Raw genomic sequence first — 15,990 nt, 5'->3', positions numbered from 1 at the left:
GATAGATTTTACCGAACAAGTTTTGTTTTATCAAGCTAAAATTTTTGAGTTTCATTAGATACCATAACCAAGCTTTTAAACTATTATTTAGAATATCTAGAGATTTACTTTCTAATAAGAAGTCCTTGGATTTACTGGTTGAAACGGGATACTTTCGAACTTTGGGGAGGATATTGCAATGAATTCGTATCTGCGGTATTATATTAATTTTTAACCAAGATTTAACCCTTTCAAGCTAAAGCAAAACCAATTACAAATGAAATTAAAATAAAGTAACTAGAAAAACTCTGAGGGGAAAAAGGTCTTTCAACCGTATTGAGCTTTTGAGTTTATGGTATATTACACCTAAACATTTTTATAAACTTAAAATAGAGAAAAAATTAAAAAGTAAACCAAAAAGTTAGTATGCGTTTATAAAAAGGTTAAAAGCCTAAAAAAGTGTTCGTGAATTAAAAGGTGTATCCAAAAATAGCAACAAACGAAATAAGGCTGCAACTGCATATCAGTCTTTTAGACGCTTTGGCATTATGCGCTTTATTCAGCTGAATAGTATGATATTCAGTCATCACACATCAGAAACTGAATAATGTGCTGAATGTCGTAGCTTTGAGCAGTGATAATTTTCTTTGTAGACTGCGACATTGAAAGCTTTATTCAGCTAACAATTTCTTCAGCTGAATAAGCGCTGAATGACCGAAAATATTGTTATGCAGTTTCAATGCTAAGAAAGTCCTTTGACAACTTTTTCAATTAAAATCATTTAAAAACTCTCAACAAGTCGACCAACCATTTCGTTTGTCTATTTGTACTAATTAAAATTGATTTGGGTGGAAAATTTGGGATTTTAGTACCAGTTGTGGTGTAACAAAGTTGCCGTTTTATATTTTAGGTTAGGAACAAAATTAAAAAATTAAATATTATAAAAAATATATATTGCTTTGAACTATTGGAAACCCATTTGCTTTTTAAGGTGTTTTGGGTGGAATTATTTTGAACCAACAACAACAATAGTAAACAGTAACAACAACGAATGGTAAACCATAAAAAATATGTAACAATTAAAAACTTGATATGCTTTACAAAGAGACAAATATTTAGGTACCAATGAAATAGAATCTGTGAGCTCCTTGTCGTACTGCAAAGGCATGAAGAAAAGAAATAAAGAAAAAACAAGAAAAAATAAAATGTTTCACATTTAATTAATTGTTTTAACGTTTTGAGCTTTCTATGAAATTTACTGACAAAATATGAACAACACTTAAAAATTTAAAGTATTAATTATTAAAAAATTAAAAATACTTTAGCATTGCAAATTGCATATTTACACAGCGCGGAAACATACCACAATAATATTGACGTATTGAATATAGTAACAAATTAAAAGCTATAAATGAAATTCATATTATATAAAAATACAAAATCTGTACACTATTGATGTATGTATGTAGGTAGCATAATTTTTTAAGTTTATTTTACTATCTCTTGAGGGAAAACTAGAAGGTATATTTTCTTAAATGTGAATAGGAAAGCATCAAAGCAGAGGAAAAGAAAGTTATATGTATCTATGTAGCCTAAGAGTAATACATAATAAAATATATAACATTACCAATAATAACAGTTTATAACTGCTAAAAATAACTTAAAATATTTATGTTAATCTATATGTAGCTTGTTTGAGAAATGCTAAATATATATGTATGTGTGCGGTCTTATTTATACATATGTATATATATTCATAAACTTTATTTATGCTATTTCTGGAAAATATCTTTGCATTTGTACATTATTAAATGCTAATTTAAACATTTGTCGCTAATTTATATTAATAAAAAATATTTCAAAAATATTTACCTAACAAAAAAAAGTAATTTAAAATTATTTTATTTGCAAAATATAATACATAGTACTTACAAATATTAATTTCCTCTTTCAATTTTTTTAATTATCTGTTTGAGGTTTTTAGCACACTCATGCTGCGCCACAAACTCAAGTTAAGGGGGGGAGGGCAGGTCAAGGTTTTAAATTTTTGTTTTGCATTTTTTTTTTTTAATTTTTTTTCTAAACGACCAATATGCCGAGAATATTGTGTACAAATTTTCAAACTAATGGAGTTACAGCGTTTTAAACGACCGGCCGTGATACCTGACTTTCAAACTTTTGAAATTTCAAATCGATTTTCCCGAAAACGTTATTTTTGAAGTTCGTGAGCATTAGAACTCAAAATCTACTGAACCGATCCTTTTGAAAATTTGAACATTACTTCTTCACATAAATCAACAGGTAATCAGATGGAGTTTTTTTTTAGCTAAAATCACACTTTTTACTACCAAGTGCTGCAAAAAATATTAAAAAAAACTCTTTCTGATTACCTCGAGAAATACATCACCTTTAAAACCCATATAAATTTTTTTGTTTCAGATGATTCGGTAACGAGTTATAATATTCACCGCTAAACCACTTTTTTTCAAGGCGCCTCTGGAGATTCACCGTCACAGGCTTATTTATTAATATTTTTCATTGAATCATTTCATTTTTTTCTAGTATACTTCAAAAGTTGTACAATAATATGTCATTAAATTTAATAAAATTATATTACTTATGTCGCCGCAAACAAACACAAATATATCATTTTTTTTGGCTTTAAAACCTTACCTCTCTCCTTAAGGATTAGTGTTTATGAACGTCGTTCTAAAATCATCATATATAGACGACTTTCATAAATACATAGAACTAGCAAAAACGGTCAACAGGACGGCTAAAATTCAATTCTTGGCTAATTGTTCAAACAACTGAAAATTTTCTATTCAACAAGTCCTTTTTAAAGCGAACGAAAGATAAAATGTTTAAGGTTAAGGAAATGCATGTTTAATTCTGAACACGAAAATTACTAACTCGACTCGAGTTTATGCCGCAATGTAAACGAAGCGTTAATTTCTTTCTAATATGTAATATGTAATATTTTTTTTTATATTTTATTTATATACTTATAACTAATAGACCAATAACAAATAGTCTAAGTTGATAAATATAATTTAATATTAAAAGACTTACGTAAAATATACATCTAAAATAATGTGTCGTTATTTATTGTGTTGTAATTTCAACATACCGTTATTTTTGATAGCGCCATTTTTGTCACATGAGAAAATATTCGATTGCATGTGATTTTTCACGTTGCGTGGAGTTTGTGGAAGGTCACCGCCGAATATGTCGCTAGTGCCACCGCCTGGAGGCCTTAAGACCCTGAAAAGAAAAAGAATTTAAATTTAATTTAGGAATTACAATTGTTATTAATGCATAATGTAACTTTTTTGACTTAATTTAAAGTTTTGAATTAATAAAAATTTTTAATATTATAGTAAGTAATGTGTCCACTATATTGTTTCTAGTCTCCGATAACTAGTCTAAGAGTATGTCATGGTAAAAGAAAAGTTGGTAGACATCAAGTCGTTAAAAATTAAAATGTCAAAAATCTGAATTCTCATGGTTTTTAGGAAATGAATATTGTTTAGAAAGAAATCCAAAATCGAAAGCTATATTCACACTTCGCTTTTGGTGTGTATTCTTTTTTTTGTGTAATCATTTGTAGTATATTTTGTCTGAATTTTTTATTTGGAGAAAATTTTGGGTTTTGGAGACTTTTTATTTGCGCATTAAATTTTTAGAAATTTTTGCAATAATTTCGGAAATTTCTTGCTGTGACTATTTTTTATAAGGCCTGAGGACAGAAAAAAGTCGCTGAGGTATACTTACATACAGAGAATGCTTTGGTTGGATACGTAACCAATTCGAAGTATTCGATTCTAGTGGCTTTTATCCCCTACAAATGATACGAATTTTTCAGCCACAATGGTCAATTTAATTCTGTGTTAAATATTTCATGCCGGTTAAGCATTTCTTTATTTTAATAATAATTATAATAAAATTATACAAAAAGAAGTACAATTTAAACTTGCAAGTAGTGCAATGCAATTTCATGGCTTTAAATTTTCGTAGTACATCTCAATGCACCTGTGACCGATCTTGAAGAAATCTTTATATATGTATGTAGGTATGTATTTGCTTCTGTGTGCGCCTGCATAAATTTTAAGATCGACGAAGCATGCTCTTCGGTTAATGAGTAATTAGCTCGACCGTAAGTATGGCAAGCTTTATGCGAGTCAGTGACCATTGCAAGTGGCCTAATGTGCTTGTTGCATTTAATTGCAGCGCAGAAAATACCAGAACAACAACAGCAACGCCGAAAGAATAACGAGAAAAGGCAACAACTGCGCAATTACTATGAAATAGCTATTACAAACTGCAACAATAAGATGGTAAACTGATAGCGCTGCGAAATAGTGCCACTTATAGTACAACAAGCTTACAAGTGAAATAATACAATAACAACAGCAAATGAAGGCAGTGAAAATAATAAAAAAAAAATAGATCAAACTTAGTTGGCAATCAAAGGAACAGTGGTCGGCCAGCAACTTTATGCTCAAGAATTAGACAATCAGCGAAGCGTAGAAATGCAGTTAAATAGTTGATGCAACAGCAGGTGCATTTTGGCACTTCGCTGTTGCGTTTCTGCTCCTAAAAAACGCTCGACTTCATACTTGTGGCTCCACCCTGCGGTGGCACCAATTCGCATTAGCCAAAGTAAAGCGTGTGAGCAATATCATCATCAGCTGCGATTGCAACAAATAACAGCAGCAAGCAACAGCAGAGGCAACATCAACAGCACCAGCCTGCAACAGAACGGCACATCATCATTAACACCGCCACAACATTTGCGGTAATGACGATGACCAGCGCAGTGATGTTGTTGCAATTGGACTGCTGCTGTGAGTTTTGTTGCCATCGTCGTCGCCGTCGTCGCTGTTGTTGGTGTTGTTTGAACGGAAACTGTAGTTAATTTCATGGTTTTATGAGATTTAAGGCAGCGATGCGAATCCAGTAGCGCGTACAGGTAAAATTGTTGTTGTTATGCACATGCAACTGTGCATTCAAAGAATCTGAACTAGAAAACCAGCATAATTACTGACACACATACACACACACACATACATACGTACATACATATATATGTACTATATACCGACACTATTTAATTTTTCTTTGCAAACTGTGCAACACTGTGCTTTGCTTCCGCTTGAGACTGTTGTTGCAATGTTGTCTGTTGCTGAATAATTTGATTATGCAAGCTGCAAGTTATAGATAATTCGAACATAACAATTTATGCGAAAGAAAATAATAAACATTTTTAAATAATTTTATAAATATGTAAATGGATTATTAACTGTTATAGCATTCGAGGACGTAGTAGAGTTGCCAATTATCGAATTTAAAATAGTCAAAATATGTAACAAACATAAACGTTGTTTTTTGAAAAGTATGCTTAATATTTGAACATAGTTGCCAACTATCGAAAAAATAATAAAAATAATACCAATATTAAAAAATGTGCAGCAAAAACTAGGCGTTTCAAAATGCTTTTTGAAAAGTTGAATATTTTGAATAAAGTTGCCAACGATCGAAAAAAAATTTTAAATAATACAAATGTCACAAAAATCACAGAGTTACCAACTATTGGAACAATTGAAAAAATGACTGTTTTAAGTTAAGTTTTTCAAAATGCTTTTTGAAAAGTATCAAATTACTATACATAATATAATATTTTTGAACGGAATTGCCAACTATCGGAGCCAATAAAAATATCTCCCGCAAAATACATAGCAAAACCAAGCGTTTCAAAAAGATTTTCGAAAGTTATTATGTAAAATTTTTCAATAGGGTTGCCAACTACTATATGTGACAAAATTAAAAAAAAAAACTACAAAATGTGTATAAAAAATAAGTGTTTCATACTGCTTTTTGAAAAGTATCAAATTACTATATATAATATAATATTTTTGAATAGAATTGCCAATTATCGGAACCATTGAAAATATCTACTACAAAATATGTAGACATCAAATTACATGTAAAATTTTTCAATAGAGTTGCCAACTATAACAAAACTATAGCATAAAATTTGTTAATTAACGCCCAAAATGGGAAAAATATTACCGTTGTTCATGCAAGATCACTAACTCACAATATTCTTAAGAACGATTTTTGTAAACCAAATTAAAGTTGTGGAGAATGGTTTGAGAAAAGTGAGGTTAATTTACCTTCTTACATAATTAAACTTCTAACTAATTAAAAAGTGCTTAACATAAAGTTTAATGACTTTTTAAAAGGTATTTGCTTAGTTTGTTGGTTTAATTGGTGGCACATACATAATACAGGTTAGGGTTGTTAATTTTGTGGCACTAATATCGGGGATACTCACTATCATTATCCAATTTTAATAAACCTTATCTTATGTATAAATAATTATACATACAAGAGACTTTCATTTATTTCACCAAAAAAGGGGAGAAATGACGGAAGTTAAATATTAGCATAAGAAAACACATAATTGTTTATTTCGTCGGCTGTGAAATAAATGTAAAGACACATAGCAGTTTTCGCACGAAAATATTTTTTAATACATCATAGCGAACCCAATTTGGCCTAACGTGCAACTTGGCGTGGCAATCGGGGTTTATGACTTTTGGACGTTTCTGCATTCACAATTGCTGTCCTCTTTTCTGCATTTTTATTAGCATTTTTTATTAATTACTTGGCATAAATGTAAGTGCTTTCAATTAAAAAGTACATACATACATATACTATATGCTTATTTTGATCCAAAGATCCCCTGCAGGAAAATTGGGCCAGAGGATATTAAGAAATTTTCCGTGTGCAACTGTAATTTCTATAACTTACATAATTAGTTGTATTATATATGTCAAGTTAAAGTGTTTTAAATACTTGTTTTTGCATAAGATCCAGTCTGGGCCTGTAAAATTTTCTCAAATGTGAGAGAATGAGAAAAAATTCGGTGTTCGATTTCTTTCAAGCTTCGGTTTCAAATAAAATATAGTAGTTAAATCACACGGAGAAGATAGGATATAAAACTATTATCGAGTTTCTTAATAAAGGCGATGCCTGAATGCCCTCTTCACGTAACAAGAAATAATATTATTATCAACCGTAGACTTCCTTATAGGGCTGACAACTCAAGATGTGTCTAAATAAGTATCTCTCCATTCCTACATATTTATCTATACAATTTTAAATTTTAATATTACTTCCCTTTTTTATTTTTACGAAATTATCTTGCAATTACTGCATCGTCTAGCCGAAATGCCTGACTAGCATAACACTTTTCTCGATTTGTATTCATAAATAATGCGCGAGGTGTCAGACCCAGACAGGCAGGTAATTCCGCGAGTTATTGTAAAAACGATGATAAACGATATGTCTGGGCGAAAGAAAGGCAATCTAAAGAAAGCTGCGACGAAAGTGAAAAAGACGAAAAGAAAAAATCAATTCGTTGAGGCTTCTAAGAGCCGCACCCTAGCTGACGTATGGCAACTCAAAGAAGCTTTCATATACTGCATACACATTTGAATACTTTATGATAGGTTTGTCTTTGGCTCATTGCTTTTGGCAATCGAAAATGTGCAGAAGTCGCATGCATACACCTAAGACAGTTACGAGTATAATCAACGATATTTCACACTCGCTTTGAGGTGCGCTTTTGGCAATGCGTTGTTGGCACGTATGACACCTTTGTGTGGCATGAAATATTTTTGTGCGCTACAAAAAACAACAAATGTGTAAAAGAGTAAAATGCAAACGCGAAAAATATGAATAAACACGAGTTTATTATGAGCAACAAAGGAGACAGACACGGTGCTGACCCTTGCGCAGCGCTTTATGGGCACCCAAGTAGCTATGTTGCACATGACTGTGGCATGCATTCCAAAGAAAATTATTTTCAAGCAGCTGCCAACATTTTGTGCGCTTCATCAGCTGGCTTGTTGCAGCCATCGCGCTACCGAATGACTTGTTTTATGTTTGTTTGGAATTTGCGCACCGAAATTCTGTTGCAAATTTGCTACCAAATGTCAGGCGCAGTGGTCGGCGCACAGGCAGCGCCACACTTCATTATGTTTTCCTGTTGCTTTTTTTATCTATTGAATGGTTATATGTATGTATGTATGTGTTTATCCTTATTTCACTGCAACAAATGATGCTCCAACGACTTTGAACTTTAACGGCGCGCATGTGCAGCGACAAGCTGTGCAACAAATATACATATGTATGAAGTTCGTCTACACCTTACAAAGGTCCCTGCAGGAATGTTCTGAACTACTGAGAATCACTATGGACTTTGCAGATGACATTTGCATACTATTGCACAAACTTGCCGATATACAAAAAATGTCAATAAAATAATGGAGCTGGCTGTTATTGTCGCACTAGAGAAAAACATCGTAAAAACGAAGGCCATGAGCGGCCAACTAAAAATGACATGGAGCAGGTCTCTACTATGCGAATTGGCTGATGAAAAAATCACCTGAGACGGTGCAGGCGTCACATTTTTCAAGGGTGTGAGATGGCGCAACTGAAAGGAAAAAATAATGTACCCTAGATTTAGATCACCTGAAACCTCTTACTTAACTATGGTAAAGAATTCGCTAAATATAAGCTAATGTAACGCTTAAATCAATCCCAAAAAAATATTTTTTTAAATTTTTTTTTTGCAAATCATAAACTGATTTTTACCCTACTGGGTCTGTATTTTATACATAGAAACATACATAAACACGCAAGTGCAAAATAACTGTTTGGTTGGCATTCGTAACACTTTTTTGCTTGCCTGAATTTTCTATGCCAATTTTGCTTGCTTGTTTGCACCAGCAATTTCATATTCGCGCCCAATTTATTTGCTTTTTAATTTTAATATTTTTTTCTGCAGCTTTTGATTTGCTAGATTGTGCACACATAAAATAAAGCAATAATAAGCTGCACTGCGCGCGCTGTCGGTGCATGCACGCACAGCGGGCAATGCAAACGACCCCATTGGCGGTGCACATGTGCGCAGGCGCATCGTTTCGGTCAGAGCACAGACAAGCGCGTTCATAGCTTTAGCGCGGTTTATTTGTGGCGCAGCGCTTGCTTTCTTAACGCCACCCTTGGAGAGGCATCGTTGTGAAAATATGCATGTAAGTCTGTCTGTAGTTGCTTGGATCACATCCATAGCCTATAGCGCACCTGATACAGTTAGCACATAAGTTATGTTTTATCTTCGTTTAGAATGGAAATTTAGCGCTTTTACTAATGAATAAATCAAAAAGCTAAATAGTTTGCCTCGCATCGGTGCATTTCTGGCAAATAAATATATATTTTTATATACACGCCTTTAGGTAGGTTACCGGATTAATTTCTACAATTTATAGCAACTCATTACTGGATGTGGCATGGACAAATTACTGTTAAGATATTTATGATTTAATAAACTTGTTAACCCGGCTTTAATCAAATCTACTTTTCATGGTGTTTGATTTATCAATGACAAGATTTTCATATTTTGAACACATAAATTTGATCCAGCAGCAAAAATGATTTATATTATTATGTAAATAATTTAGGAGCCTATTTTTTATACAGTGAAACCTTGATATAACAGCTTAGTTAAGGGTTTGGATTTAGTTTTACGAGGCTGCTATTGATACATATGTGTATGTACATCGCTACGATTGAAAAAAAAACACTACCGATTAAAAAATTGGCTACTAATAGCCCTGACAGACGACAGCGCTAATTTGCATTGGCAGGCTTAATTTACATTTACTTGCGCATTTGACCCATGTTAATGCAAATTTGTAATGCACAAGAATTTAGTGCATTTAGCTGAATTTACTAAATTTGAGTAGGCAACACTGCTCAAAAATGGCCGATTTTTTGCTATTTTTTGACGGATGTCGCTTGAAGTCTGTCGCCTCCTTTGCGTTTACAGCATCAGAGGTAAGCAGTTTTATATTGCTAATTAAATTATGTGTAAGTATATTAACAAAAACAAATTTTAATATTTTTAGATGGCAGAAAATAAACAACGCACAGTTTGCTATCCATTTTTTCAATATTCTTAACTTTTTCCCACACTTTTTCCGCATTACAATCAATTATTGCTTTTAATTTCACTCTATTATCTTTAATAATAAACGTATTTTTTCGTTAAATTTATATATTAATTTTCCAAAAATACCAAAATTTCTATTAATAATTTCTCTTATTCATTTTTATTTCACTTTTTTTTTAATAAATAAACAAATTTCACAATCAGCTGTCTAAATGCACAAGTCTGCCGTCTGTCACCATAAAATTTCAATGTGTATTAGCATTGCTTAATGCGTATTAATTTTGCTCGTTTGTCAGGGCTATAAGCGGTTTTGACGAAATGCGAAATAAATAAATTGAGTGCCAAGCACGTGTTTTGTTATTGAGTGGTTTAAGTTGGGAATATAATTATTTTTGTACTGTTCCCGAAAGTTTTAGCGTTTTATTTTATTTTTTATATATTTACAATTTTACTACTCTTTTATAGTCTCTCTTTACAGTTTGCTTAACAACCAGGGATTTGTAATGTCGTACAACGTCATATGGTAGCCTTGATCAATCACAAGATTTTTTGACCCAACTTAGAAAAATCTTTGTGAAAATTGTTTTTGTGGATGTATATTTGCTACACGCAGTACTCTCTATACGGATGGTTCGAAAATGGACGATAGAGTTGGTGCGGGAGTTAGGTATAAGGCAACCTTTAAGTTGCCGGACCTCTGCGGTATATTTTAAGCTGAGGTCTTTACTATTGCGAAAGCCGCGGGAGCTGGCTTCTAATGCACCTGCAGGCAATTCTAGAGTTAACATCTACGTAGACAGCAGTAATCTCACATCGCATATCGGTCAGAAGTGTCTTGGGAAGCAGGGCAGCACTGGAAAGTATTGCCAGAATTAAGTAACTTCACTTCGATGGCAATGAAATAGTGGACGCGGTTGCTAAGAATGGTGTACGGCTAACATCCGAAAACGTGATCAACATTGGGAAACCAATGCATTGTCTATACGACGACATCGGCAGAGGGTACCGGAGAGCAAATTCCTATTGGCACTCGAAAGAAGAGACTGTAGTAACATGATTGAAATACTAACTGGTCACTGTGTCGTGGCGACCCATGCCCGCAGAATGGGGCTGACAGATGGAGAAGACTACAGAAAATGTCTAGAACAGGGCAACAGGGAAACAATCCAGTATCTCTTGTGCTATTGAACCGCATTGGCAAGACTACGCTGCCAGCATCTGGGGTCCCCATGGTATGATACACTAGAGGAGGCATCGATAGTGAGGCTGCAGAGTCTGTTAAAAGTCGCGTCAAGCGCAGGCTTTCTAAAGAATGACTGCTCCTCTTGGACCTAGCAACTGAACTCCATATGGTAACCTAACCTAAGATCGTAAAATACACTGTAGGAGATTATAATAACATTTCGGTTTTGGTTATTTTTTGATAATAATATAGTAACCATGAATATATTTTGAAGGAGTTCATATTTCACATTTCCATTTATATCTATAGAGTATTTATATACGACAAAAATCTCGAAAAATATAATTTTTTATCGAGTATTTAAGCACAATTTCAAATGATTGATATTTATATTTAGGGTTTATTAATGTTCGTTATATCGAGGTTTCTGTGTAACTGTGTTTAGATATATACTTAGATATCATCTACCAAATTGTATTAAATGTTTTACGATGTAATATACATACATATGTGTAGAATTCAACAATAATATGGTGATTTCTCAGTAAAGATTGCTCTTGTCCATTTAATTATGATAGTCGTTTATTCGATTCGCTACTCTCCAATCTGATGAAATGCAGACAGACTTACGTCGCCTTTTAAAGTCTATGCAGTATTATTATTACATCATTTAAACGTTCTTAGCTTTTTCTAATTTCGTATTCATGGTGTCCACCTATCAATTTACTCAACTGTTTCCTAAAGAACCAACTACCTGTGAGATCTTGTTCACAATCTATTTAGAACAATAACCGAAGAATCACCTGTCTCATATAATCACACTTTGCGGTTATGTCTAAAACTACAGTTAAAGTTACCGAACAAACTGAAATCGTCTTGGGTTTAGTTTCATACGAGAAAAGAAGATTATGGGTTACACCAATGAAAGATTTTTGTTGAACACCTACTACATTTCTACATATGTATGTATATTTGCGAATTCAATGTAAAGTGCAGTCATTATATGCAATTTCTTAGCAACATCCGAATCTAAAATATTTATATAAATATTAATGAAATTTTCAAAAGCTCACAGGTTAGACACCTTATATTGCAGATACTTTTTGAGTATTTTTAGATTTTTTCACTTCCATGGGCTCAGTTCCACAAAATGTGCTTCATAAAAATCCAAAGTAAATAACCCCACTGGGCTATAATTTAAGTAACGGTCATTATATATACATACATATTCACATATAAATGTAGCTAGAAGAGTAACAAAATGGTAACATAAAATTTGGTAAATTCAAATTGAAATGAATTTTACGCCTTATGGCTTTGACCTGTGTGCTACATTACACACACATATGTATATACGTACATTTAAATAAAATATTAAAGAAAATTGTGTGAATTCAGAGGTAAAGCACCTCACTTTGTACCTAACTAAAACAGAGACGAAGAAACATAAGCTGAGTTGGAAGCGAGAAAAATTGAGGCGTTTAAAATGGGTAAGAGTTTAATTGCAGGTTTCATGCGGAATGGCACAAGCCACGAGAAGTAGTGTAAGCGACTGGAAAAGTTTTCGCGGCAAGCGTTTCTTTAGTAATGTAGAAATGAAGAAGAATAAAAGGTCTATTGAACTCTTATATCGACATTTCCTTAGTATAACTTTTAATTGTGGAAAGAATGGCACTAAAGTGATAAAGAAGGTGGAAGGTGAAATGAGATGGTTGTAAGTTTCTACCTTCCATATGAGCCATCTGGCCTTCTGAGATATAAATTTAAGACTATAACTTTTGTAAAAGAAAATTATATGAAAAAAAGCTGCTGTTAGTTTCAAGATTTCAAATTGCAAAAATAAAGTTACTTATTTGAACATGAACAGATCTCCCTTATATGATTTCTATGGTCTAAAAGAACCAGAAACATTAGCAAATCCTCAAAATTGCGTATGTAGAAAATAGATTTAGGATATTCTTAACTTGGAAGGAGGTTGAGCGAGTGCTGGCCAACTTTCATATATTTTATTTATTTGTCAGCATTTGTTTTGTCGGTTCTATATTATTTGTTAGGTGTTACTGTTTGGAGATCTCTTTGGCTATTAACATAATTTTCGAAAATCTTTGAAGCAGCTTTCTATACAAAAGAAACGGAATAACGGGATTTCTATTTTTGAAACATTTGTGTACATTAATGTTGTCGCCATCACAGTATGACAGTGTTACTTCCAATCGTCGAAACCCTGCTCAAACTTTATTTTTGGGAAAGCCTCGGCTTTTTCAACGGTTTTCATTTATCTTGAAAAACTACGGTTATCTTAATTTTTGTTAATTTTTGCATCGTTACAGTATTGTTTTTGACCATGAATTAACGAACAAGCCACAAAGTGTAATGTTTTAAAAAATGAAATTCACCAAGTTCATAAAAAACACGTCTGTCTAACCTTGTCTTGTCCGCGTCTGTTACAGACAAAGTAAGCAATGAATACAGCTATAAATTACTTCAATTGCAATTGGACTCTCCAAACCCGCGAAATTTAAATTTTAATATTTCCGTTATTTTCAGAACAGACCTTGATATAAATTTTTACCATGCAATTTTTAGGTTTTTTTTTTCTTAAAATAGGACAAATCCATCGGACATCAAACGACCTATATATCGTCACCTAAAATGCAAAATAACGTAACAACATTTTCGGAAATTTATGGGGGAAAGAAAAAACACGTAATATATTGGAACATTTAAAATGAAATGAGTTAAAATTGGAAAAAATATGCGCTAAATTGGACGCAATTCATTAAGTGAGGCGGATAATTGAAGCAAATGATTGAGTGAATTAAGTAAAATGTTTGTAATCTGGTGTCCCACAGGTTATGGGCCCATAATGGAGTCACTTCAATCAACACCTTTAATGGATCGGAAGAAAAAGTCTCGGCAAGAGTTGGTTAAACTATGTTGCACGTGCATTTCTTGTTGAATGCTTGTTAATAAATATATTTCAGTTAAATGGTCACTTTGGCAGCTATTAATAACAAAGTGGACGCCATAACTACGACTATACAAAAACAACAACAAACATTAAACAGCCGTACGAGATCCTTTCACATGCGAACAAGGTGCGCCGCACGCAAGAGTCGGCTAAAAGATACAGCGCCACTATCGGTACACATACTTAAATACATAAGTACATATGTGGGTACATTCATCTATAACTGTAAGTATGCATGTATGTCATGGAAGCGGAACAATTTTGAAAGATCAAAAATTGATGAGTTTAGTGAGCATAAGTGACACAACGGCTGCAGCGTCGAGCAGGCGCATTAATGCAATGCCGCTATTAGAGTGAGACAGTTTGGTCGGTTTGTTATGCGGCTGCGTGGTCAAAAGCCAACCGCAACCACGCCAGTGAAAGATGTTAAAGATTAGAAAGCGAAAACTATGCGCCACTAAGTCAACTGGCGGCTAGCTGCTGCGATACGAATTTACTTATGCGAGTAATTAAGGAAAATTGAGTGGCTGAGTGCCGGTGTGGCAGCGGCACAGACGGAGCATGCGTGGCCTGCGGCGGAGAGGATGTGGGTTGGTCCGCAAGGCTCAAGCATCTATCTGGTGAGTGGTTATAACACTATCATTTACTTTGTTAGATACAGAGAAGTTATGAGTACAAGTGCACTTGGTGACTTGTTGACTGCCGGCGCATGACTGTTGCTAATTACAACAACTAACTAATATAACTATAGAGCTGCCGGCAAATAGTGGGCATTCGCTTGTTGGTTAGTTATTGCCATCACTAACAATGCTGCGCCGCCGCAGCTGCGTACTAGGCGGTAATTAGTGCATTTTACTAGCCTTTCGTTTGCAAGCACATCGCCCCGCTCCACCGCATGTTGCACACATGCAATGTGAGTGCGGTCGCGCGCTTTTAATCTCAAAACTGCTAGAAGAAAATAGTCATTTAATTAAGCGCTGCCAAGAGATAAAAGGTTTGGCAGTAAGATTAAATGGTAAATGATGAAGGAAAGCGTTGCAAGTCGCATGTTGCAGGTTTGAAAGGAAAGTAATAGTTGTGGCAAGTTGGCGGTCACTTGAAAGCGCCGTTAGAAAGAAATGACAGAGGCTTAGTCGGTGCAAAATAGCGCTGGGAAGAAGATAGATTTGTATATGTACATATGTATATGGGAGTATGAGATATATTGCCGTACACCTAGTGGCATATAAGATAAACCTACGCATCAGCATGATTGATGTTGCTACAAGCCACTTTATTTTTCGCTGTGTGCTGTAGTTGGCGAAAGTCATAACTATAATATGGGTGTAAATGGCATATTTTTATTGCCAATTTACTGGCTGTCATCACCTGGCTAATATATACAAACATACATACAAACATATTCTAATTAGCGTTCAATTTATCAGCGCTAGATATATTCATTTGTATATAAACTTACGCTCCTGCTTAAATGTCGTTTATTGGGATTGATTGTAATGTCAACTACTCGAATCTTTCGAACACGATTAAGGCAATATTTTATTGTACATAGTCTTTCATCTTCGAAGTTCTTGAAAAGTGTTAGAGAACAAATTAAAATTAAAAAAAAAAAAAATAAAGTAAGAAAAAATTTAAATTGAAACAAATTAATAAAAAAATAAATAAAAAAAAAATATAAAAAAAAAAAAAAAAAAAAATAAAAAAAAAAATAAATAAAAAATAAAAAAAAAAATAAATAAAAATAAAAAAAAAAATAAATTTAAAAAATTAATTACAATAAAAAAAGTAAAAAAAAAAAATATTTCAAAAACTAAGAGACTTGTTCCGATATATGCA

The 15,990-nt window shown here is 33.2% G+C and overlaps 1 protein-coding gene across 11 annotated transcripts in view; it reads right to left on the bottom strand.

Moving 5' to 3' along the window:
• LOC126751793 (microtubule-associated protein Jupiter) overlaps nucleotides 1-15,990 on the bottom strand; it is a 224,408-nt gene that overhangs the window by 7,941 nt on the left and 200,477 nt on the right. For 7 of the 11 annotated variants that reach the window (XM_050462537.1, XM_050462370.1, XM_050462701.1 and 4 more), the window contains 2 exons: nucleotides 3,110-3,243; nucleotides 1,103-1,135 (listed from right to left, as the gene is read on the bottom strand). In XM_050462537.1, coding sequence (XP_050318494.1) covers nucleotides 1,103-1,135; nucleotides 3,110-3,243 — 167 coding nt within the window. The remainder of the gene's footprint in view (nucleotides 1-1,102; nucleotides 1,136-3,109; nucleotides 3,244-15,990) is intronic. The other 4 variants (XM_050462621.1, XM_050462955.1, XM_050463028.1 and 1 more) reach the window with 1 other exon arrangement.

Source organism: Bactrocera neohumeralis, chromosome 2, assembly GCF_024586455.1.
Source record: "Bactrocera neohumeralis isolate Rockhampton chromosome 2, APGP_CSIRO_Bneo_wtdbg2-racon-allhic-juicebox.fasta_v2, whole genome shotgun sequence".
Taxonomy (NCBI): domain Eukaryota; kingdom Metazoa; phylum Arthropoda; class Insecta; order Diptera; family Tephritidae; genus Bactrocera; species Bactrocera neohumeralis.
This window is presented reverse-complemented; position numbering and strand designations above follow the sequence as displayed.